Source organism: Muntiacus reevesi, chromosome 9, assembly GCF_963930625.1.
Source record: "Muntiacus reevesi chromosome 9, mMunRee1.1, whole genome shotgun sequence".
Classification (NCBI taxonomy): Eukaryota; Metazoa; Chordata; class Mammalia; order Artiodactyla; family Cervidae; genus Muntiacus; species Muntiacus reevesi.
The window spans coordinates 29,633,640-29,657,959 of NC_089257.1; the positions used below are offsets into that span (position 1 = coordinate 29,633,640).

The 24,320-nt window shown below is 39.3% G+C and overlaps 1 protein-coding gene across 1 annotated transcript in view; it reads left to right on the forward strand.

Annotated features, from left to right (window-relative positions):
• Positions 1-24,320, forward strand: part of DCDC1 (doublecortin domain containing 1) — a 423,479-nt gene that overhangs the window by 183,675 nt on the left and 215,484 nt on the right. The window contains exons 9-11 of the mRNA XM_065944379.1: positions 222-392; positions 20,325-20,426; positions 23,789-23,952. Coding sequence (XP_065800451.1) covers positions 222-392; positions 20,325-20,426; positions 23,789-23,952 — 437 coding nt within the window. The remainder of the gene's footprint in view (positions 1-221; positions 393-20,324; positions 20,427-23,788; positions 23,953-24,320) is intronic.

Consider the following 24,320-nt stretch of genomic DNA (forward strand, 5'->3'; position numbering starts at 1 on the left):
TCCATATTATTAAAACGCAAAATTAGAAATCTTCCCATAAATAAAATTTGTTAATGAAGGAATGTATGTATCATCTGTTCACTTTACTTGAACATAGACCTATGCTCAAATTCTTATATTGAAGTCTTTTCCCCCACATCAAACTAGGCACTCAAAAATCTAATAGGTGTGACATCAACAATTACTACTTGCTAACAACGCTTGTAATTTAACCCCTTCAGGTGAACAGGCTGATTGATGAATTGCAGACAGCTATCAAAAGCAACAGAGGTCATCTCTCTAAACTTGGCCCCCAATTACAGGCTGAGCAGGAGCAATTCTCCTCTTACGTCTACCAACACATTAAAAGCCTTCCAGCAAACACTCTTATCCCAGGAGGACTGCAGCTCAAGGTGGGTGTCATTCTGTGACTATCAGTGGGTTCAGCCAGAGACAAACACTCTGCTCCATTTGGAGACCCTTGTAACAATGCCACTCGGCTTGAATTTCTTTTTGTGTTGTCTTCCTCAAACTGGAGTTTGGATTACAAGTGCTAATATTACCATTGAGGAACTGTTTTAAAAGAAAATATCTAGAAGTCTTTGAATTATGGATTTATAAACTTTAGTTTTCAACCCAGAGAAGTAATTTTAATGAAGAAATTTAATCATTGAACATTTATGTGCTTTTCTAAGAAACATATATTTTTCACAGGAGTCACTATGTATTTCAGTTTTTAAGAATAACTTATTTGGAGAAATGGACAAGCTGTAATAATTGACAGACAGTGGCAATAGGAATTAGAGGTGAAAGGCCAGGTGACTGATTGATGTTCAAACTACATTTCCAAGGAAAAAGATCTGTATTGGATAAGTGTGACACATGTCTGAGTTCACTTGGGGAAATCAATACTTCAGAATATACTGGGAAAAAAGGTGAATTGGTTATCTGTCAGGACAAGATGGCTAAATGTCCTAGTCTACTCTTTGCTATTGCATCTTTGGAAGAGAAAAAATAATTCATATTCAGCTAAAGTGGTTTATGTACTGGAAGTTTATATAAATACTTTTATTATAATAGTGTATCCATATTAAGTATTTTAAGTTAAGATTGTTCTATAATCTCATATTTTGAAAGACTATAATCAGTAAAATTAATCTGAGCATGGAACTTTTCCCTCTAAAGAACCATTACTACAACTTTCATTTCCTTTTGATTATGTTTATATTTGAATGTTATTAATATTCAAAGTAATTGTGTTTTGATCAGCCTTTATCTCTACAGTTCCCCTTAATATTCAGTCTTATTCTGCAAGTAACATGGTAAACATTACATTTTCTGTCTATAACTTATTTCTTTAACGGAATTCCTTGTTTGTATTTTGAATGAGACTATTACCATGTAAAAACTGACCTTTAGGGAAGTGTAATTCCAAGATAAACAAATGATAATTTATCTCTTATAGTCTGTGCTAGTCAGCTAAAGGTTTAGGAAGTGATGTTCAAGACATCAAGGTCAAGTGTTCCTTAGTCCAGTAGCTCTTTCGCTGATTTCTGACTTGGTTACAGATCCAGGCTTCCATTTTGCACCTAACTGTAAGGTCTGAAGCCATAAAACTCCTAGAAGAACTGTGCTCCCTGTGTGCTGCCTTAATCTTAGCAGTATATATTTTTGGAGATCTTCAGGCAAGGGTACCAAAAGCAAAAATAAACAGATGGGACTACACCAAACAAAAGATCTTTTGCACATCAAAGGAAACCATCAACAAAATGAAAAAAAATACTGAATGGGAGAAGATGTTTGCAAAAGATGTGTCCAAGAAGGGATGAATATCCAAACTTTATAAAGAACTCACACAGTGTCAGAAACACAAGCAATTCAATTAAAAAAATGGGCAAAGAACCTGAATAGTTATTTTTCCAAGGAAGACATACAGATGGCTAATAGACACATGAAAAGATGCTCAACATCACTAATCATCAGGGACATGCAAATCAAAACTACAATGAGATATCACCTCATACTTGTCATAAATTGCTATTATTGAAAAGATAACAAAAAACAAGTGTCAATGAGGATGATGGAGAAAAGAAATCCTCGAACATTATTGGTGGAATTGTAAATTGGTGCAACTACTACGGAAAACAGTATGGAAGTTCCTCAAAAAGTTAAAAATAGAACTGCCATACAGTTCAGCACTTCCACTTCTGGGCATTTATCTTAAGGAAGAAAAAAAAATACTTATTTGAAAAGATAAATGCACTGCTATGTTCACTGCAGCATTATTTACAATAGCAAAGAAATGGAAGCAACCTAAGTATCTATTGATAGACAAATGAATAAAGATGTTATATATATATATATTATATGTACATATACACACAGACACACGCACACACAGTGGAATGTTACTCAACCATAAAAAGAATGAAATCTTGTCATTTCCAGCAACATGGACAAACCCACAGGGCATTTTGCTAAATGAAATGACATATAGAAAAATATTATATGATTTCACTTGTATGTGGAATCTTTTCATACTGTTCATGGGATTCTCAAGGCAAGAACACTGAAGTGGTTTGCCATTCCCTTCTCCAGTGGACCACATTTTGTGAGAACTCTCCACCATGACCCGTCCATCTTGGGTGGCCCTGCATGGCATGGCTCATAGTTTCATGGCCCCCTGATGTGAAGAACTGACTCATTAGAAAAGACCCTGATGCTGGGAAAGATTGAAGACAGGAGGAGAAGGGGACAACAGAGAATGAGATGGTTGGATGGCATCACCGACTTGATGGACATGAGTTTGAGAAAGCTCTGGGAGTTGGTGATGGACAGGGAAGCCTGGAGGGCTACAGTCCATGGGGTTGCAAAGAGTCAGACACAACTGAGTGACTGAACTGAGCTGAACTGATATGTGGAATCTATAAAACAAAACAGAAACAGACTTAGATATAGAGAACAAACTTGTGGTTACCAAAGGGTGGGGGTTGTGGGGGATTGGGCAGATTAGATAAAGGGCATTAAGTGCAAACTTCCAGTTATTAAATAAATACGCCAGGGGGAGATAATGCGTAGCACAGGGAATATAATATATGTGTATGTTAGTCGCTCAGTCGTGTCCCACTGTTTCAAACCCTGTACACTGTAGCCTTCCAAGTTCCTCTGTCCATGGAATTCTCCAAGCAAGAATACTCGAGTGGGTTGCCATTCCCTTCTCCAGGAGATCTTCCCAACCCAGAGATAGAACGTGGGTATCCTGCATTGCAGGTAGATTCTTTACTGTCCAAGCCACTAGGAAAGTCCATGGTCAATGGTATTGAAATACCTTTTTTATGTGATGATGTATGGGTACTACACTTAATCATGGTGATCAGTTCATAATGTATATGTATCAGATCACCATGATGTACACCTGACACTAAAGTTGTATGTCAACTGTGTGTGTATGTGTGTGTTTAATCACTCAGTTGTGTCCGACTCTTTGGGACCCATGGACTATAGCGGGCCAGGCTCCTTTGTCCAAGGGATTCTCCAGACAAGAATACTGGAGTGGGTACTGAAAAGGAAATGGCAAGCCACTCCAGTATTCTTGCCCGGAGAATGACTGAGCGACTGAGCACTCAGCAACCATTTCCTGCTACTGGGGATCTTCCCGACCCAGGGACTGCTGCATTGCTGGTGGATTCTTTACCATCTGAGCTACTATACTTAAATTAAAAAAGGAAAAAAAAATAATGAAAAAACAAAATGAAACAAGACAAAAACAAAGATTCCTGAAAACAGTACTTCTTTGTTTCCGAGCTCAACATTTGCCTTTCCCTGTCAGAGCTGTGCCAGGACGGGTATAGGGAACTTTCATTTTATTTGTCCCCTCTTTTGAGCTTCCTCTTTTCCCATCAGCTCTATGACAGAAATCTTGTGTTTACAGGAAAACAATTACCTGCAACACAGACCCTCTCAAACCATTTCAAATAAAAGGAGGGTTTGTTGAAAACATGTAAAGAAATCTCACAGAATTGAAAATCAGGAAATACAGCTGATTCTCACAGGAAAGTCACTTATTTTCCATACCTCTTTCTCCTGAAGCCCTATGATCTTCCCTCTCCTTATCTTTCTGAGCTTTGAAATTCCTCTTTTCTTTCTGCAAGCTGGCTTTCTCTTTTTACTCCTTTGTTAGTATATGAGGAAAATTGTGGCCCCTTGTTGTTGTTCTGGCCCTAACTTTTTAATTTAAATGGTTATCATCATTTGAATAGAGCGTGTCTCCTAGTTCAAATCATTTATAGAGAGAATCTGTTTGCATCAGTCCAGCCTTATCTAGGTCCCTGACATTAACTCAACCACCTGTAACCACTGAGTGGGGAAAGGCAGGGTCGTGTGCAGTACAGGGCATAGCGGAGTTTCCAGTAATTAGTTTAGAAAAGGAAATTGGTCATGGATGACCTAAGGGATTGACACGTTTCTCATATATAATTAAATATATTATAAATAAATTACTGTGTATTAATTGTGGTAATGTATTCTCTCCTTTCCCTCCAACCCCCATATTTTTGGGAGTAGATGTTTGGACTGCAGGAAAATAAATTGAGATCTGTAGTTTTCTAAACTAGTTCTTACATTTGAAATAGCCAGGCAGTAGAGACAAAACTGGATTAGCAAAGTATACCCTAAGTATTCAGAATTGCAAATCTCTTAGAATTGAGGAGTTTTTCGTACTCTCTAGGTGAGGTGAAAGTCACTCAGTCATGTCCAACTCTTTGTGACCCCATGGACTATACAGTGCATGGAATTCTCCAGGCCAGAATACTAGAGTTAGGTAGCCTTTCTCTTCTCCAGGGGATCTTCCCAACCCAAAGAGGTCTCCCTCTTTGCAGGCAGATTCTTTACCAGCTGAGCCACAAAGGAAGACCTCTCTAGGTGAAGAGAATTTGCTATTTCCAATTGGAGAGATATTGAGCACAGGTCCTAGCAGCGTACCGTCCTCTGTTAATTCCAGAATCAGTTCATATCAGTAGCCTGGCCAAACTGTTTCCGTGGAGTGTGAATGAGCTGCCCTTTTTTGGAGCACTGTCTCCAGCCCAGTTACCTCTGAGTCACTTTGTGCAAAGGCCAGGACTTTAGTCGTTATGAACAACTTTATCCTGTCTATAGCATGAGCTTTGCAGACTGTTAGATGATATATCAATCAATCAGTCAGTGCATTCTCCATTTATAACTTAAGCATGGCTCTATTTTCCCGTTTTCTCTTCATCTTGATAAAACAGTGAATTGGAATGATTATCTTTCTACTTTTTTCTGTTTGATCATTTGCATTACTGTTGAATGTAGATATGAGCCCAGGACTCAACTTCAAGAACCAAACATAATATATTTGAGTCATCATCATCTTCTAGAGCTTCGAGGTGTTCAACTAGGAGCTGTATGCAAGGAGTGATTCAAAAATCTCCTGGTGCATTTTTTTTTATTATTGTGTGTGGTTGCCTTCACTTCTTCACTGAGCTTCTTCTCCTCATCATATCTCTCATTAGTAATTTAAAAGCAGCAGCTTTTGGTTAGGTCTTAATATTAGACGATCATTTCTTCAAAGGACACATTCATTGTTCCACATTGCCTCACTTCCACTTTTGCATAATACAGTACCAAGTTCAAATAGATGTATAAGACAGAAGACTGAGAACAGTCTAGGTTTCAAAGTCCACCCCTGCCATGGGAAAGTTCCTCGTTAAAAAAAAAAAAAATTGAAAACATATTAGAAGAATTTTAGAAAAAAGTTATATCACCTATATTCACATTATTCCTTATATGACCATTGCATATCATTTCCATATGCACTCATATGTAGTCACAACCACAGTGTGCACTTTTTTTGTATTCTGGTGCATTTTCCTTCCATCACATCTTAACACCTTTTAGGGTGATGAGATTTCTTATTGTTTTTACCTTAAGTGGTCACACTCAGTATGTGGCATAATTTATGAAGCCCTTCAGGTAACAAGCTTTTGGAGCAATTGTTTACTATTCCAAACCTTCTCTTACCCCACATACCCTGTCACTGGCATCACCTTCAGCCCCTATGAGACCATCTGCTACAGCCATGGCTCAGTGACTTCTGCCTTCCCAGTCCTGTTCTTTCGCCGCAACTCCTCCTCCTCTTCATCCCCATGGAGATGCTGTCAGAAATGTTAGCATTTCCCTGGGAGAGCAGCAAAGAAAGAATTGATAGGAAAGGGTATTAGCAAATCTGTAGGGGATGGTGGGTGGAAAATCTAGTAGAAAGGTGGATGATCTGACTAGCAATTGATGAGCAGAGTGTGGGATGTGTGAGTAGGTGGGAGAAAACACAGGGAGTGAGCTAAAGATGGGGACAGGGACGTCCTTTCACTGAAATTAGTGCTTTTCACACACAGCTGGTCAATGATGATTTGTGGTTTGTGTTCCATTTACTGCCAGTAGAGGTAGATCCAGTTTCTGTAAAATTTGGGGAAGAGGAGCTTCTTTAAAATTAGGCCTGAAAGTGGGTATTTGTTTTAGGTTGAGAAAATAAATCCCAACAGGTTAATGGACTTGGAGATTCAGATCTTTTTTTCTGAGATGTTTTAAGGCAGCTTATCAGACATTCTTACATTGAAATATTCCCTGATTACTCTCTGGCTTCTCCACCCTATATATTGACACTCTGTAGCTCCCAGCACTCAGAGCTGGAGCGAGATATGGGTCCTGAAGCTTAATCTTCACTAATTTCACATGAATTCACTCTGGCTGTGAGCAAGCAAAATATGGTGGAATTTAGTAACCTGGATAAAAACAAGAATCATAGGTCTGTGATTTGGAGATTTTTTTTTTAGCATTTATATTTTTATATTGCTTGGTTATCATATTCTTCCCTAGTATGAAAATTTAGGTTTTTAAAAAGAGATAATTCAGATATTTACTTTTAAAAAATGAGTTTGTCCAGCACCTTGTTCATCTTCTAGGTGAAAGTAAAAGTATTGGTCGCTCAGTTGTGTCCTATTCTTTGTGACCTCATGGACTGCAGTCCACCAGGCTTCTCTGTCCATGGGATTCTCCAGGCAAGAATACTGGAGTGGGTTGCCATTTCCTTCTCCAGGACATCTCCCCAACCCAGGGATCAAACTCAGGTCTCCTGCATTGCAGGTAGATTATTGTCTGAGCCACCACGGAAGCCTCCTCTAGGTAGTATGTATCTAACCATTTTTATTCTTTCAATTACAGAATAAAAGAAAACTTAAAATGAATCATCCAGTAAGTCCATACATTATTACGTACATGTGTCCACCAGGCATTGTGCTAGGTACAGTGGGAAGAGGCAGAGAGACCTGAAACACCTTCTGAGCTCAAGTCTGTGATTAATTGGAACAGTATGACACCTTTCAAAGATGGTAAAGTTAATGTGTAGATCTGCTCAGTTTTTTACTCTAGTTTCATTTTAACTTACAGGTTTGTTTATATTTAGAAAATGGGTTGCTTTAACTGATAATGAAAAAGATGCTAATTTTGATCCTTAATACCTTCCTGGCCTTATGTTTTGGAGACTTGATTTTGCTCTATCAAAGGCACAATGGCACCTGGAAACATTTGAGATTTGTACTCTGTTTTGTGGGCTTCCCAGGTGGTACTCGAGGTAAAGAACCTGCCTGCCAATGCAGGAGACAAAAGAGATGCAGTTCAATCCCTGGGTGGGGAAGATGGAGGAGGAAATGGCAACCGATTCCAATACTCTTGCCTGGAGAATCCCATGGACAGAAGAGCCTACAGTCCATAGGGTCACAAAGAGTCGAACATGACTGAAGTGACTTAGCACACACAACACACTCTGTTTTGTGATCATTTAAATAAAAGTATTTAAGTTTTATAACTGTATATATCCATATACAATCATATATAAACCTTAATAGAAAGTTTATTTAAATATGTAAGAATCTGTGGAACAATTAAATGAGTAAAAGGAGATAACTGAAGTCAAGTTATGAGGTTTTTTTTGCTATGGTGTCATCACTGTTCTGTATCCATATTATGTCCTTATTCCTTGATCCTTGTCTTTCTGTTAAACCACTTATCCAACATATGTTTTTGAATTTCTGAGCTGCTCTGTTATTTTACCTACATTATTTGAGTAAACAGGGGGACAACAAATTTAGAATATGCTCTAAGTAGTAAAACATACCAACTTAAAAACTTCATTTTCAAAGGAATTGTGTCTAGAGTAGTATAACTGGAATATTCAATGTTATTGTTGTGACTTCAAGAACATTTATAAAATGTTGGACAAGATATGATGGAGATAATCAATTTTCATATGTAGATTTCACCAAGAAGGCAAATATCGAACTGCCCATTTTGAAGGCAAATAAACTTGAGACTCATGAATACCTACCAACATCTCATGAATAGCCATTTGCAGTAGGCACTGAAATATCTCACCTTCTTTTCTTTCACTGCTTTTTTCCATCTTGCCTTAGTTTCTCTCTCTTTTTTTTTTTTTTTTTTGTGGCCTATTGCAGGAGGGCTGATACCACTATATTCACCCTAAACTATTTCCTGACAGGCATCTGCAGCCAGGTTAAATCTCTGTGTGCAGGAAGATCCAATCTTCCCTTCCTAGACCCAATGAAGAGAAAAACTGCAAAACTGCATCTGTATCAAAATCTGGGAAGAGCAATTGGTTGGGCGGTACTTACGCTCACATGCAGAGCTGTTGTAATGAGACAGGCTTTCCCTGTGCAGTTCTGACAGCCTTGAAGGTGCCCAGAGAATTGCCAGGTGGGCAGTCAGCAGGCAGAGTCCACAGGCCAGAGCTGGATTACTGTCCCAGCAGTTACACAGACTAAATGCAACCACTGAACCTTACTGCTGCAGGCACACTGCCTCTCTCGGGGAGATTGTCCTTCTCCATAGCAGTTAATTTGTTTTTACCTCTCAATTAGCTTTTTCACAGAGTGTTTGAGATGCTCAAGTCACTGAGATTCACTTCCTACATATGCTCCCGTCCCCTGATTACCCACTGACATCTATGTTAGCCCGACTCACCATGAATATTATCAAGCATCATCTGAAGGTAGAAATGAATGTAGCTTTTCTAATAAGTGCAAATGAAATGATGCATTTCTTCCTACTTAAGGTTTTACCTACAGTTTTGATAATGTTTTATGACAAAAATGAATTAAAAAAAGTAATGGATTGCTCTAGACAAATGACTTCTGCATAGTTTTAGTTACTCAGAGTATCTATTCCCATTAGGGGGAAAATTAGCTTTACAGGCATATCAAATATGTAAAAAAGAAACCAAATAGCATTAAAAAAACATACACTCAACTAAAAGATGAGAATATGATGTCTGAGGCTGAGAATTTGGGAAGTCTGATGATGTGGCTCATATTTAATTGCATAATATTCATTTTCTTAGTAGAATAGAATTTGGGGGGTTGTGACTATGCTTTTCTCATCAAAAAAGCCCCCAATTTCCTTGAGAAGAAATATATTGAGCCCAGGAACTTTTCTTTTTTTTTCCATTTATTTTTATTAGTTGGAGGCTAATTACTTTACAGTATTGTAGTGGTTTTTGTCATACATTGACATGAATCAGCCATGGATTTACATGTATTCCCCATCCCGATCCCCCCTCCCACCTCCCTCTCCACCCGATTCCTCTGGGTCTTCCCAGTGCACCAGCCCCGAGCACTTGTCTCATGCATCCAGCCTGGGCTGGTGATCTGTTTCACCCTGGATAACATACATGTTTTGATGCTGTTCTCTCGAAACATCCCACCCTCGCCTTCTCCCACGGAGTCCAAAATTCTGTCCTGTACATCTGTGCCTCTTTTTCTGTTTTGCATATAGGGTTATCGTTACCATCTTTCTAAATTCCATATATATGCGTTAGTATACTGTATTGGTCTTTATCTTTCTGGCTTACTTCACTCTGTATAATGGACTCCAGTTTCATCCATCTCATTAGAACTGATTCAAATGAATTCTTTTTAATGGCTGAGTAATATTCCATGGTGTCTATGTACCACAGCTTCCTTATCCATTCGTCTGCTGATGGGCATCTAGGTTGCTTCCATGTCCTGGCTATTATAAATAGTGCTGTGATGAACATTGGGGTGCACGTGTCTCTTTCAGATCCGGTTTCCTTGGTGTGTATGCCCAGAAGTGAGATTGCTGGGTCATATGGCAGTTCTAATTCCATTTTTTTAAGAAATCTCCACACTGTTCTCCATAGCAGCTGTACTAGTTTGCATTCCCACCAACAGTGTAAGAGGGTTCCCTTTTCTCCACACCCTCTCCAGCATTTATTGCTTGTAGACTTTTGGATAGCAGCCATCCTGACTGGCGTGTAATGGTACCTCATTGTGGTTTTGATTTGCATTTCTCTGATAATGAGTGATGTTGAGCATCTTTTCATGTGTTTGTTAGCCATCTGTATGTCTTCTTTGGAGAAATATCTGTTTAGTTCTTTGGCCCATTTTTTGATTGGGTCATTTACTTTTCTGTAATTGAGCTGCAGGAGTTGCTTGTATATTTTTGAGATTAATCCTTTGTCTGTTGCTTCATTTGCTATTATTTTCTCCCAGTCTGAGGGCTGTCTTTTCACCTTGCTTATAGTTTCCTTTGTTGTGCAAAAGCTTTTAAGTTTCATTAGGTCCCATTTGTTTATTTTTGCTTTTATTTCCAATATTCTGGGAGGTGGGTCATAGAGGATCCTGCTGTGATTTATGTCGGAGAGTGTTTTGCCTATGTTCTCCTCTAGGAGTTTTATAGTTTCTGGTCTTACATATAGATCTTTAATCCACTTTGAGTTTATTTTTGTGTATGGTGTTAGAAAGTGTTCTAGTTTCATTCTTTTACAAGTGGTTGACCAGTTTTCCCAGCACCACTTGTTAAAGAGGTTGTCTTTTTTCCATTGTATATCCTTGCCTCCTTTGTCGAAGATAAGGTGTCCATAGATTTGTGGATTTATCTCTGGGCTTTCTATTCTGTTCCATTGATCTATATTTCTGTCTTTGTGCCAGTACCATACTGTCTTGATGACTGTGACTTTGTGGTATAGTCTGAAGTCAGGCAGGTTGATTCCTCCAGTTCCATTCTTCTTTCTCAAGTTTACTTTGGCTATTCGAGGTTTTTTGTATTTCCATACAAATTGTGAAATTATTTGTTCTAGTTCTGTGAAAAATACCGTTGGTAGCTTGATAGGGATTACATTGAATCTATGAGCCCAGGAACTTTTAAACAATCTTTACTTTCCAAAATCTGGTATGTAATATGTCCTATTATACTCAGTTACTGATAAAACCCACAACCTGTATTTTAATCCGAACTAAATATAATTTTAGGCACTAATTTAAACAAAATGAAATCTTTGGTCCATTTTGCCATGAAATACTCTCATTTATAAAGGTCTTATTGAAATTACTTGGCCTAAAACATGACAGGCAAACACTTTTACCTTGTTTTAAATAATCTTGAACATTTACGTAGATTGAATTTAGTAAGAATTGTAATGGATACAAAGAGACAGTATTTTGCACCTTGTTTTAGAAATTTTACCTTGTCAAAAATGGGGTTGGGGGAAAGCCCTTTAAAAACAAATTATTGTAAGACAGTGAAATGTGACTCTAAATGGCTAAAGGAAAAGAACGCAGACCCGCTGTGAAGCTGCCGAGGGCCACCTTGCCTGCCTTCTCATCCTTGGTCCCTCATCCTAGGTCCCATGCCTACTGCCAACCCCCAGTTCAGGCTGTCAGGTACTACTCTTTCTTCAGGAAAAAGGCATGCCACACTTTCTTCCAAGCTAAGATAGTTTCAAACCATTCTCCCCACTCTTAAATCAAAGTTCTTTCTTGGAATGTGCTACGTAAAGCAGATGAAAGTAGAAACTACTTCTTTTGAAGCCAGGATGGTGGCTGCCCCCCACAGACTCACTCATCAGGTTTGATCTCCCACTTGGGACCACAAATTCCCCGCACTCACTCCCCTCTCCACCAGCCCTACCCCAGGCATGCTGAAATTCCAGAAAGCCAAGGCTGAAAATCATAGCCTCAAAGGTCAATAACTAATAAGACTGAACATTATTTTCTCTCATAGAGCTGTGGTATTTTATTTATATTTTTTTATTTTTTTTTTCCCATTTATTTTTATTAGTTGGAGGCTAATTACTTTACAATATTGTAGTGGTTTGTCATACATTGACATGAATCAGCCATGGAGTTACATGTGTTACCCATCCCGATCCCCCCTCCCACCTCCCTCTCCACCCGATTCCTCTGGGTCTTCCAGTGCACCAGCCCCGAGCACTTGTCTCATGCATCCAGCCTGGGCTGGTGATCTGTTTCACCCTAGATAATATACATGTTTTGATGCTGTTCTCTCGAAACATCCCACCCTTGCCTTCTCCCACAGAGTCCAAAATTCTGTTCTGTACTTCTGTGCCTCTTTTTCTGTTTTGCATATAGGGTTATTGTTACCATCTTTCTAAGTTCCATATATATGCGTTAGTATATTGTATTGGTCTTTATCTTTTTGGCTTACCTCACTCTGTATAATGGGCTCCAGTTTCATTCATCTCATTAGAACTGATTCAAATGAATTCTATTTAATGGCTGAGTAATATTCCATGGTGTATATGTACCAGGGGCTGTGGTATTTTAATTGTGACAAAGAACAACTCTCTAACTGGAATTGCAGGTAGTAATGGCAAATTGGTACAAGTGGTATTTTGGTATTTTGGGGTCAGTCGTCTTTTGGCCCACCGGCAAAGCCCTACACTATAGGTAGTCACCCACTTTATATCTTCTCAGTGGTGAGCTATGCTGTAACTTACAAAGGAAATCTAAAATAAGTTATTTATAAAGTATAAATACATTAAAATAAGTTATAATTTATCACCCACTCTATATCTTCTCAATGGTGGGCTATGCTGTAACTTACAAAGGAAATCTAAAATAAGTTATTTATAAAGTATAAATACATGAAAATAAGTTATAATTTAAAGTATATATTTTCTGGGCTTAAAAAATGTTATTTGATTTTTGATACAGGTACCATTTAGACTGATGAAGTTTAACAATTATATAACTTATTTTCACACAAGTGCATTTTCATTTCTTGGGACAAATGTACTTTTGTACATTACAAATGTACAAATATTTATACATAATGTACAAATTGTACATTAAATACTACTTAATGATATCTCTGTTAGGCATTAAAACACATTTTCCTATATGCAGTATAAACATACTAATTCATTATTAATTTTTCATCACCTGAATCTCATAATTTCAATATTTGTTTTGTGATCATCTCCTTATCTGAATATTAAAATTAGACATGTTTACAGATGATTGATAATGTGCATTTGAGAAAATGTAGAAAATGTGGATATTCTAGAAACTATTATATAAATCTATAAAAATAAAAAAGGTAACAGCACATTTATTTGATTTAATGTACATATAATGTTAATTCAGTTAGAGTTAATTTCCTATCTCTAAATATGACTTTGATTTCTGATTGGATAAAGATTTTTTCATGGCTAATTAGCTTCTCACATAAGAAAAATATTTCTTTTTAATTTTCATGTTCTTTGATTTAGGTTAAAAACTTCTACTATAAAATGTTGTTGTGTTTAGTCGCTAAATCAGTTGGGTCTGAGACTTTGTGACTCAGGCTACCATGGACTGTAGCCTGCCAGGCTCCTCTGTCTTCCACTAACTCCTGGTGTTTGCTCAGATTCATGACGATTGAGTTAGTGATACTACAAAATACCTTTAAATTTTTTAATATTAAGTTTCATATTATTAGATCTCTAATCTTAGATATAATAGCAAATGTTGATGTTTGTAGTTTAAAACAGCATAGGGCATTATGCTATGTGAAATAAGTCATACAGAGAAGGACAAACACTGTGTATCACTTATATGTGGAGTCTAAGAAAATCAAACTTGTAGGAGCAGAGACTAGAATGGTGGATACTAGGGGCTGAAGTGGGGGGCGGGGAATGGGGAGATATTGATCAAAGGGTATGAACTTTCAGTCAGAGGATGAATAAATTCTGGGGATCTAATGTTGAGCCTTGAGATCTAGTTACTAATATGTGTTTTGTGTGTGTGTGTGTGTGTGTGTTAGTCATTCAGTCTGACTCTGTGACTCCATGGACTGTAGCCTGCCAGGATCCTTTGTCCATGGAGTTCTCCAGGCAAGCAGAGTAGAGTAGATTGTCATTCCCTTCTCCAGGGGATCTTCCCGACCCAGGAATCGAACCCTAGTCTCCTGCATTGCAGGCAGATTCTTTACCCTCTGAGCCACCAGGGAAGCCCCTATAGGTTAAAGTGAGTAGATCTTAAATGCTCTCACCACACACACAAACACACACAATGGTAATTATGTGATGTGCTGGAGGTGTCAGCTAACCCTTGTATTCATTCAGCAGTATATAAGTATATCAAATCAACATGTTATGCACAAACTTAAACATGTTATATGATAATTATCTCTCAGTAAAGCTGGGAGGAAATCAACTTGAGAGAGATCTAAAGATCTCCTTGCCCCTTGTGAGTAGATTTGCCCGAGGCATGTCACTTAAGGTCTCTGAGACTCACCAGTAAAATCCAGTTGCTTTCAGTATTGAGCTGTTTAAAAGTGTGTGTACTCTACACTCTGGATTTTTGTGTTTGTGTGTAGTGGATGTCATGCCAGGCTACCTGTGTTCCCTCTTCACATCTAAGAGACACATCCTTCACCTCCAATTGCCACACCTACATTCTTCTTGGACAGTTGCCCTCCCTGTAAGGCTGCTGTTTCTCTGAAGAGTAGGCATCCTAATCTAATCCCTTGTGGGCAGTCTGCGTCCAATATTTGATTGATGGGCAGTGCAAAGCTTTACTCCCCTGGCCTCAATTCTGAATATCTCCGAAGGGCCATCCCAGCTCTAGAGCTCCCACCAGAGGCCTCTGGTGCAACTGCATCACAGTTTGCCTCCCCCTACCTACTCAGGAGAAGGAAATGGCAACCCACTCCTGTACTCTTGCCTGGAGAATCCCATGGACAGAGCAGCCTGGTGGGCTACAGTCCACGGGGTTGCAGAGACAGACACGACTGAGCGACTGACACATCTACCTACTCCTGTTCCCTGGAAACTTCATGCAGGTAAAGCTTGGTCTCAGAGTCTGTTTCCAGGGGACCCCAACCCAAGACAGCATGTAAACTAATCTTTTTCCCATCTATTTAATTATTTCACCTGAAATATGGCAAATAGTGTTATGGGGCTATTTTATATTCCTTTGCTTCTCACCAGACCACTAGTAGTAGATCATGTTACTGTACAGCCTCTACACTGCACTACACGGCAGTGACATTTTCCTATGATCGCCTCTTGACAGCATTACATCCTGAGGCATTTTAAAGCTTAGGTGTTTGGCCTTCCACTCAAGCACAGAAGAGCTCCTTAGGTGGTCTGCCCAGCAGTTATGGAGAGTTTGAGAACCTTCTGTTCCCTCCACAGCTAACTCTTTAACCAGACAATAGCACTAAAGGTCAATAAAGGCACTGAAATAGACCTTATACAAGTCCTTAAATAGATGTCATAAATGATTCCAGGTAAAGTGGTCAAAGAACCATGTCAGCTTAAACTTCCTATTCAAGTCATCTTCCCCCCATATAGTTTACAGTTTGGTCATGCCTCTATAAAATCTTCACAATAAATATTGTTCTTTTGATGGTCTGTTTTGTGCCTTCACAAATATTGCATATGAAGTTATACTCAAGTTGATTTATGTACACCCATAAATATAGACATCGTACTTTAGAAATATTAGCCTAGCTACACATTTTATTTCCCAACCCCACTAACAAACAAATTACTCTGGAATGAACAACAGAAACAGACCATTTATAGCCATGTCCGTTATTAACACTCTGGTTTGAGCTGCTTTCACTCACCATTTGGATTATCTTTACTCCATGCTGTCTGCTCTCCACCCAGCAGCCACAATACTCCTTTTAAGTCAGATCCTATTACCACTCTGTTCCAATCCCTCCAAAGATCCCCTGCTTTGCAGCCCACAGGCCTCCTTGTGCTTTCTGGAACCCTGGGCGGGTTCCTGCCTAAGTTTCTTTGCTCTAGCCTCTCTTTCTGCCTCCGTTGCTCTTCTCCCAGCGGTCTGCTTGGACAACTGCCTCACCTCCAAGACTTTACTCAGATCTTTCCTATCTTGAAGGCTAGTTCTGATTGCCTGCTTCTTTTGGTGACTACACCTTCTCCTTGATCCTAGGCATTATATCCCTTCCCTGCTACATTTTCTTCTTCTTTACATAGCACTTACCACCTTCTGGGCTTCCCTGGTGGCTCAGATGGTAAAGAACATGCCTGCAATGTGGGATACCCAGGTTCGAACCCTGGGTTGGGACGATCCCCTGGAGACGAGAATGGCCACCCTCTCCAGTATTCTTGCCTAGAGAATCTTATGGACAGAGGGACCTGGCGGGCTACGGTCCATGTGGTCTCAGAGAGTTGGACATGACTGAGTGACTAACACTTTCTCTTTTCACTATCACCTCCTAAACCCCTCCTGAGATACATTTACCATGATGCCAATGAAACCTGAGCTTCAAGGCCCCTTTCCTAGTCCCCTTCTAAAACCCTGGGAAAAGCCCTAGCAATGGACACATGTTTCTCTGCAATTTGCAAATATATTTTATCTACAATTGACTGAGACTATTGTCTGTTTCCACCCTGGCTTCATCTCTGTCACATTTTCCCTTGTACCAGGTGGAGCTGAAGTGGCTGCAGGCATTTTTGAGATCTGGCTAAGGGGAAACTGAATTGAGGAAACATTGAGTTTGAGCGTGTGCTGTGCTTAGCCAATCAGTTGTGTCCAACTTTTTGTGACCGCATGGATTGTAGCCTGCCAGGCTCCTCTGTCCATGGGCATTCTCCAGGAAAGAATACTGGAGTGGGTTGCCATGCCCTCTTCCAGGAGATCTTCCCAACCCAGGGATCAAACCCAGGTCTTCGGCATTGCAGGCAGATTCTGTACCATCCAAGCCACCAGGACATAGTGAGATGTAATTAGTGGTTTGCAATCACTTCCCTGTATTGTTCAGTAGTGCTAAGCCACCTGGTACGAGAAGAGATTCTAGGAAGATGGCTACTGTTTGCTGGCCATAGACTCTATTGCTTTTTGACTGTGAACTAGAGTGCCTGTCAGCAGAATTATATCGGTGGTGGAGGAAAAACATGGTGTGAAATTAGCAAAATCAAGTAATTTGCAAAAAAGCCTTCCTCATTTTACAGCTCATATTGTAAAACAAGCTAATCAAGTTTTTCCCAATTTGACATCAATCCTAAAAATTTTTATGAAATGATCAATCAAGCTGTGACATTGATAGACATTTTTCTAATCAATAATGAATTTTTTTTGATTAACCATGCAAGAGGGAAGATGGAATTATCTTCCTATTCTCCTTACAGAGAATGTTAGAAGATTGTCATATGAAGAGGTGATCGAAGACAATGAAGCCAAAAAACATGCATTGGATAGTAAATTAATGAAAATACTTTGTAACTTTTTCTGGATTTTGTCTTTTTTTTTTTTGCTATGCATGAACTTTTTAATATGTGTTAATTGTGATTTCTCATTTGAAATGAATATTCTATATCTAGGTTTGCATTTGTAATTTTGCATTCATTTGTTAAAGAAACCCCACCAAGATGTATAAACTTCAGGTCTCACAAGACCTGATGTTTTCTGACCATGCTGAATGATTTACTAACTTGCTCTGTCAGGAATCTTAGTTCACTGATTGGTGTATCTTCACTCCAGCAGTGATTGGCACATAGTAGTCACTCAATAAATACTTTTTGAATGAATGAATAAACAACATTACAGTGAACCATTAACATTAACCTAATTTAATTCTGCTGAAGAAAAGTTCATGTTGACATGAAAGAAAGTCATTCATGGAACACTCCTCCTTGAAACTCTGTGCAACTAAGGGCCTAGAAGTAAATTCCTATTTATGGATTTTTTTTTCAATAGTTGTTAGCTGCCATGTTTTTTTTAAAAGATGTGGATCACTTATTTTTTAGGTTCTATTGCCTTATCCCATGGGACCCAAGATTAGTCTCAGCTAGCTTTCTAGCTGAGTAGCTTCACCGTACTCTAAGGGTGAGAACTTATTTTTAGAACTGTAAGGAGGTGATGGCGTGCAGAGTACTGGTAGGGTGCTAGTGCAGCAGTTGGTTTTTCTTAAGCCCAGGATTAGGCAGTGGGAAAATAAAGATAGACTGTTTTTAATTTTTCTATATAAACTCTACTTAGAGAGCTACCTTTGTTTAGACATTGGGCAATGGAAATAAAAATACTTTTCTTGCAGAAGAAGAAAACCAATAAATAGAATTCTTAGATTTTTAAAAAAGGCTTGGTGATATAGACTTTTAAAACAAGGGCCTTAGAAAAGCAGAATCTCATAGAGTTTCAGCTTGGGGACTTTTTACTTTTATAGAAATTCAGAAAAAAACCAAAGCATTATCTGAATGACTAGTGGAGGACAGATTTCTTTCACTTAAGCAACTAAACTTTTGCTTAAACAGTAAAGCACCTCTTTTTTTCTTTATGCCATCATAGAAATTTTAGAGGCCAGAGCTTTTTTATTTGAGAACACTTTTTTCTGGATGTAGAAGGAAAGGCTTGTTAGCATTAGTGAAGGAAGCAATAAGCTAATGAAGGTCTTAGGTGTCATCCAGGTCCTATTTGCTTTTTCGGTTTGATGGTTAGCCCCCACACAGCTATTTTCTAGAATATAATTTGCTCCACTCTGAGACCACGTGGGGCAAGTCTTAACATAGAAACATCAAAAAGTTGTCCAAACTGAGTTGTTACCAACACTGACCTTGCAGAATGCGTACCACCTAGAATTGTGAGCATCACTGCTAAACGGCTCTGTTGTCTTAAGAGTTTTGTTCGATTAGGACCTTGAAGAGATTGTTGGGACAGTAAGATTCTCCTCCCGCGTTATTTCCCATCGGTTTGAAGGCAACAGTTGGGTTTTGCATAGTTCCTGGCTAAAGTAGAGAGATTTCTTGCTCAGAGCTGTATCTTTTCTCAGAAAAGAGGTTTAAAAAAAATCCCCCCTTAGCAAAAGCTGCTGTCGAGTGTGGAGTGTCAGTGCACTGAGGCTGGCAGCTGCACCGTCTCCTAGACTGTCGGCACAATGAAAGGCATGGAGTGGAGAAAACCCCTCCGTTCTTGAACATTATTTCTATTTTTCTAAATAATTTTTTCCCCCTAAAGCCTGAAGAAGTGTTATTGAAGCACATTATTTCCTAGATCAGGTTAGGAGTAATTAATTAACTCTGAAACTATCTCAAAAGTGAAGTAGATGGTTTTTCTTTCTTTTTTAAATAGGGTATTCTCCCAAATTATCTTCTCTGTAGATAACCCTAGAAATGAATAAAATGGCTACTCTGATGTGATGAATCTATCAGAAAGAGAAGAAAAGAACTTCTGAGGAAAAAATAGAGTAAAAAGCAAGGGTTTAAATTATTCATCAAGCCTCTCCCGGACCACTTCCTTTCTTGCCTGGTGAATGGCACACCCCACGTGGGTCCTCAGAGTGGTCAGAAGATGGTGTTCACTCTAATGGAGCCTTCCTTTGGGACTGGTTTATTTGGATACTTTTGACCAAAATGTTAGCTAGCATTTTCTTTTTCCAGCTGAGTGTTGCATAATGCAGTGTTCTGAATTTTATCTCCATTCTCAGCAACTTGTTGCTTATATGCACTTAAAATGGATGACTTTCACTGTACCTTTATGCAATAAATTTGTCAATTTGGATTTCCTTTCAGTGAGTCAAAAGATGAGCTAAACACTGATATATATTAAATATAAATTAAGCATTCCTCATGCAATTTGTGGCTTTATGTTTTTTCAAAAGAATAAAATGAGCTAGTTTTGCCAGCTGACCTTTCCCTGACGCTTGCCCCATGGAAGTATTCAGTGTAGTCAGTGATTCCTCCATTAATGTCAGTGTTTCCTTCTATTTTAAGATAGTGGGAAATGCCAGTTCAGGTTAAGGACACTGAAACCAAAAGGAGAAACAAGGGGCTTCCTTTATACCGTTCTAGTCCTGTTGATTTTTGTTGCTAGTTACTTGCACGTGGTCATACGGGCCGTCCTTGCTTTACACAGTTCCCATACGCATGACTTTCAGTCAGCAGCGTACTGTGCAAAGTCAGAACTGCTTGTGTTTATATATGTATTCATATGTATGTTTATGTGTGCATATGTTTCTTTTTGATTTTGAATGTGCTTATTTTTCAGATATTTGAAAATGGTAAAGATACAGGAGAGATCTCTGTTTGTATCGGTAAAAAAGATCTGGAGCCTAATAGCCCAACTCAAGCTGGCTGCATGATGGAAAGAGTAAGTTTACTGACTTTTCCATTTATGACTATGAGTGTCCTCTAAGTTACTTGTAGTTAATTAAGGCAATTACATCTTTATCATTGTTTAGAAAAGATCAATCATTTGCTGGTCTGTAAAGATTCATAATTTCAAACTTCACTTGTGGATTCCAGAGGTTCTTGGCTTTATTATAGTATGAACTCCTGGCCTGTTAATAGCATCTCAATCTTCATTATGCTTTTATTTGAAAATCTGTCTATTCTGGACTCTGGAATTGCCCTCTTATCCACACACTGAAAAGAAGTGACATAATACCCAATGGAGGGTGTGTTCTGGGTAGAGGGTATTTCCAAGCCCTAGACCCTGAGCAGGTAACACATTGCCCTAGTCTTTGCCTGTGTTCATTGTGAGCAAGTCCAGATGGTTTATCTTAGGCATTCTTACCTTTGCCTGTTTTTTAGACAATTGGGATGTTTCTCAGGCAGAACCGACATGTGCAGGGTCCTTAGTTTGTGTCTTTGTCTTACATGAAAGGACACTGAATACCCTGTTGTTTACAAATTGGGGTTATTCGCCTGAGCGCACACAGCGCTCTGGGCTCCTTTGCTTGACCTTTGCTCAGAAACTTGCTCCTTTTCCTCCCCTTCAGTTCAACACTCGCAGTCTTACCTCTCCCTGGTGGTATCCATCACCTGCACTTCATAGTTCATCACAAAAGTTGATCATCCGATCATTAGCTGAGCTCAGAAGAGATGGGAAGTGCTACCTTGATTGTTTAGAGAGAGAGAAGGATAAGAGTCTTGTCTTTTTTTTTTTTTTAACTATCACATCCCTGACTATAGAAATCACCATGATACAAAAGCCTTCCCAGAATTCTCTACTTGTAATCCCTTTTTTTTCAAATTTGAACAGTTCCCATTTTGATTTGTATAAAAAATTGAAGATGACATTTATGTTAGATTACATAGGAAGATATTCTGTAGATAGCTTTTGTTGGCTAATGGCAGACTGAAATTGATCTGTAATTTGCTTCTATATGCAAGATAACTTGGGGGGAAAACCTTTATCTAGGGGCATAATAAAGTTCTCTGTGTGGGAGAGCCCTTGTGACACCCAAGGACGACTGTTCCCTTCATGCACACTTGCCTCAATCACTAGCCTAAGATGTTTTACACTCCTCTCAGGTCCCTGAACAAATTCTTATCCTATAAAGGTCTGGTGATGATAGCTTTAAAGATAAACGGGTGAAGATTATCACAATTTTTGGTCACTATAGCCCAGCCCTCACCAGTGACCTCGAGATGAAAGGCATTGAGGCCTTACCTCCTGTAAGCTGTTGAATGCTCATCTTTGAACACCTAAAATGCAGTGTGTTGCCAAGTTGAGAAAATAGAGATCGCAATGCAACTCCTGTGGAAGTGCATTTGGTTAAGTGGTCAGGTGTTCACATTCCTTCTCTACCGCACACTCCTGTTCTTTGTGTACTTATTTCTCTCCTGGATCAGGCCTTAAATCTTTCATATCTTGCCCCATTCACAAAAAAAGATCATGCCTATAAAGCAGAATCACTGCTGATTTAAAAAATGATCCACATTACACGTTTTCTGAAATAATAGCAAAGCCACAAAAACTAAGCTCAAGGGCTGAGACCACACAGAAATAAATGTAAGGCTTTATAAGTATAATCCATGGTTTCCAAAACTTGTTTGTGGTTCCAGTGTAAAAAAGCAAAACAAAGATTTTTACTATTCTAACACCTTTACTTATACTCCTGAAGAGAATCAGTTCAGTTAAGTGGCTCTGTTGTGTCTGACTCTTTGTAACCCCGTGGACTGCAGTATGCCAGGCTTCCCTGTCTATCACCAACTTCTGGAGCTTGCTCAAACTCATGTCCATTGAGTCAGTGATCATCACTATCTAACCATCTCATCCTCTGCCACCCTCTTCTTCTTTTGCCTTCAATCTCTCCCGGCATCAGGGTGTTTTCCAATGAGTGCAGATATTGGTGGTGGTGGTGGTGGTTTAGTTGCTCAGTCGTGTCCAACTCTTGTGACCCCATGGACTGCAGCCCACCAGGCTCCTCTGTCCATGGGATTTTCCAGGCACGAATACTAGTGGGTTGCCATTTCCTTTTTCAGGGGGAGATAAGATTATTTATCCCTAATTCATGCAAAATCTAGAGGCTTTCTATAGATATAGTTGCAGGTCAAAGAAAATATTTTATTTGGTTAACAGTTTATAGCCAATAGGTGAGGAAACAGGGATATATGACAGGCTTGCAACTTTCTCTCCTTTTCTCTGGGCCTCTGCATTTAGCACATCCAAATATACCTTCAGTTCCATGGGAATTAATAGAAGGAGCAAAAAAGGCACCCTGAATAGCAGCCAGGCAAGAAAAGGCTGCAACTATATCCGCATCCCTGCCGAGATTACAGAGTAACAAGAAATTGAGAGACAACAGAACTGACAAGGGAGAGAAGAAAAGGAAGCCTGTGACAGAGGCTGGGGGGAGACCAGAGTTATGGATAGTGTGGGACGCAGCACGGAAAAGAGCAGAGGCCTAAACACTCAAACAAAGGTGACGGGTAATTTTGAAAAATGTCTTTTAAAATTCCATGCCCAACGCAGTTCAGCTGGATCTACTTTCATTTGAAATATGCCCTCAGTTAGAAATATCTTAATAATCAAGAGATCTCAAGTGTAAGACAGATGCAAACACAGACAGTGCTGTTATTTAAAATATAACGATAGCATTTCATATTTCACACTTCAATTACATCATATTTACAACTTGAAAGCCCTCATTATTGAAGGCACTGGCAAGCTTCGGCAGAGTGCTTAATTGATACATCCAGGATGAGGTCTTCCAAATGAAGCAAGGTAGGCTAGAAAGTTGTGCTTATTTTTGCCAGGCCGTCAGTGGTGGATGGTTCCGCCGTTGGTTACCTGAGGTTAGCCGGGGACGGGAGGCTGCTGACTGTAAACCTTGACCATCTTCTGGAAGGACCCAACAGAGGGTGTAGCTCAGACAAGGAAAGCATAACCCTCATCAAAGAGGCCCGTTTCTGCGTACAGAAGCTAAATGCGGTTTCTGTAGGACAGTCACATCTGCTTTCAGTCCCCATGCCAAAGGGTCAGAGCTCAATCACAAGCCTGTGGCACCCCCTGCTGGTTAAAAGCTCGTGCTCATTTTGTTACTTTACACTGAGCTAAACATCGCTGTGATTTCACACTTCTTTTAACATTCTATATGAATTTAATTACCATTTGTTTGGACTTCCTTTGTTACAGAGGAGAGACGGTTTATTACAAGTGTTCATGGTTTACCTTATCTCTTTTCCTTCTTCATCCCTCCCCACCCCCACCCCCTGCCCAACCAGTTACTTCTCAAGATTCATCAAAGACTTCAAGGTTCTTCCATCCACCCACCAGGCCTCAATTTTTCTTCAATCCGGCTTTTTGATGAGCACGGTCAAGAAATTAAGAATCCGCTTTCACTGAAAAATGAGCAAAAAATTTGGGTCTCTTATGGTAAAGCATACAGGTAGGAGCAAGGTGTTTGTTCTCTGTCTGTCCTCAATTTTTCTGTGGCAACCTAATGGAAAAGCAAGTTGAGAAGCCAGGTAGCACCTTTTATGGAAAAAAAATATTTTAAATTCCAATAAAATTCCAGGGCTTTTTTTTTTATGAGGCAGTATTGTTTGTGGGATATGACATCTCTCTCTCTCTGTCTCTGACTTTCTGTCTTAATGCCTTGTCATAGTTCTTGAAGTCTGCCTGTCAGCACAGCAAGTGGGATTTGTTCATGTCTGAGTAGTCACCTTAATGATAGCAGATGGAAACGCCACAGGGGGCCCAAGCCCATCACACTGTCATTGTCGCACGCTGCCCTGACCTGCTTCCACGCCTCTA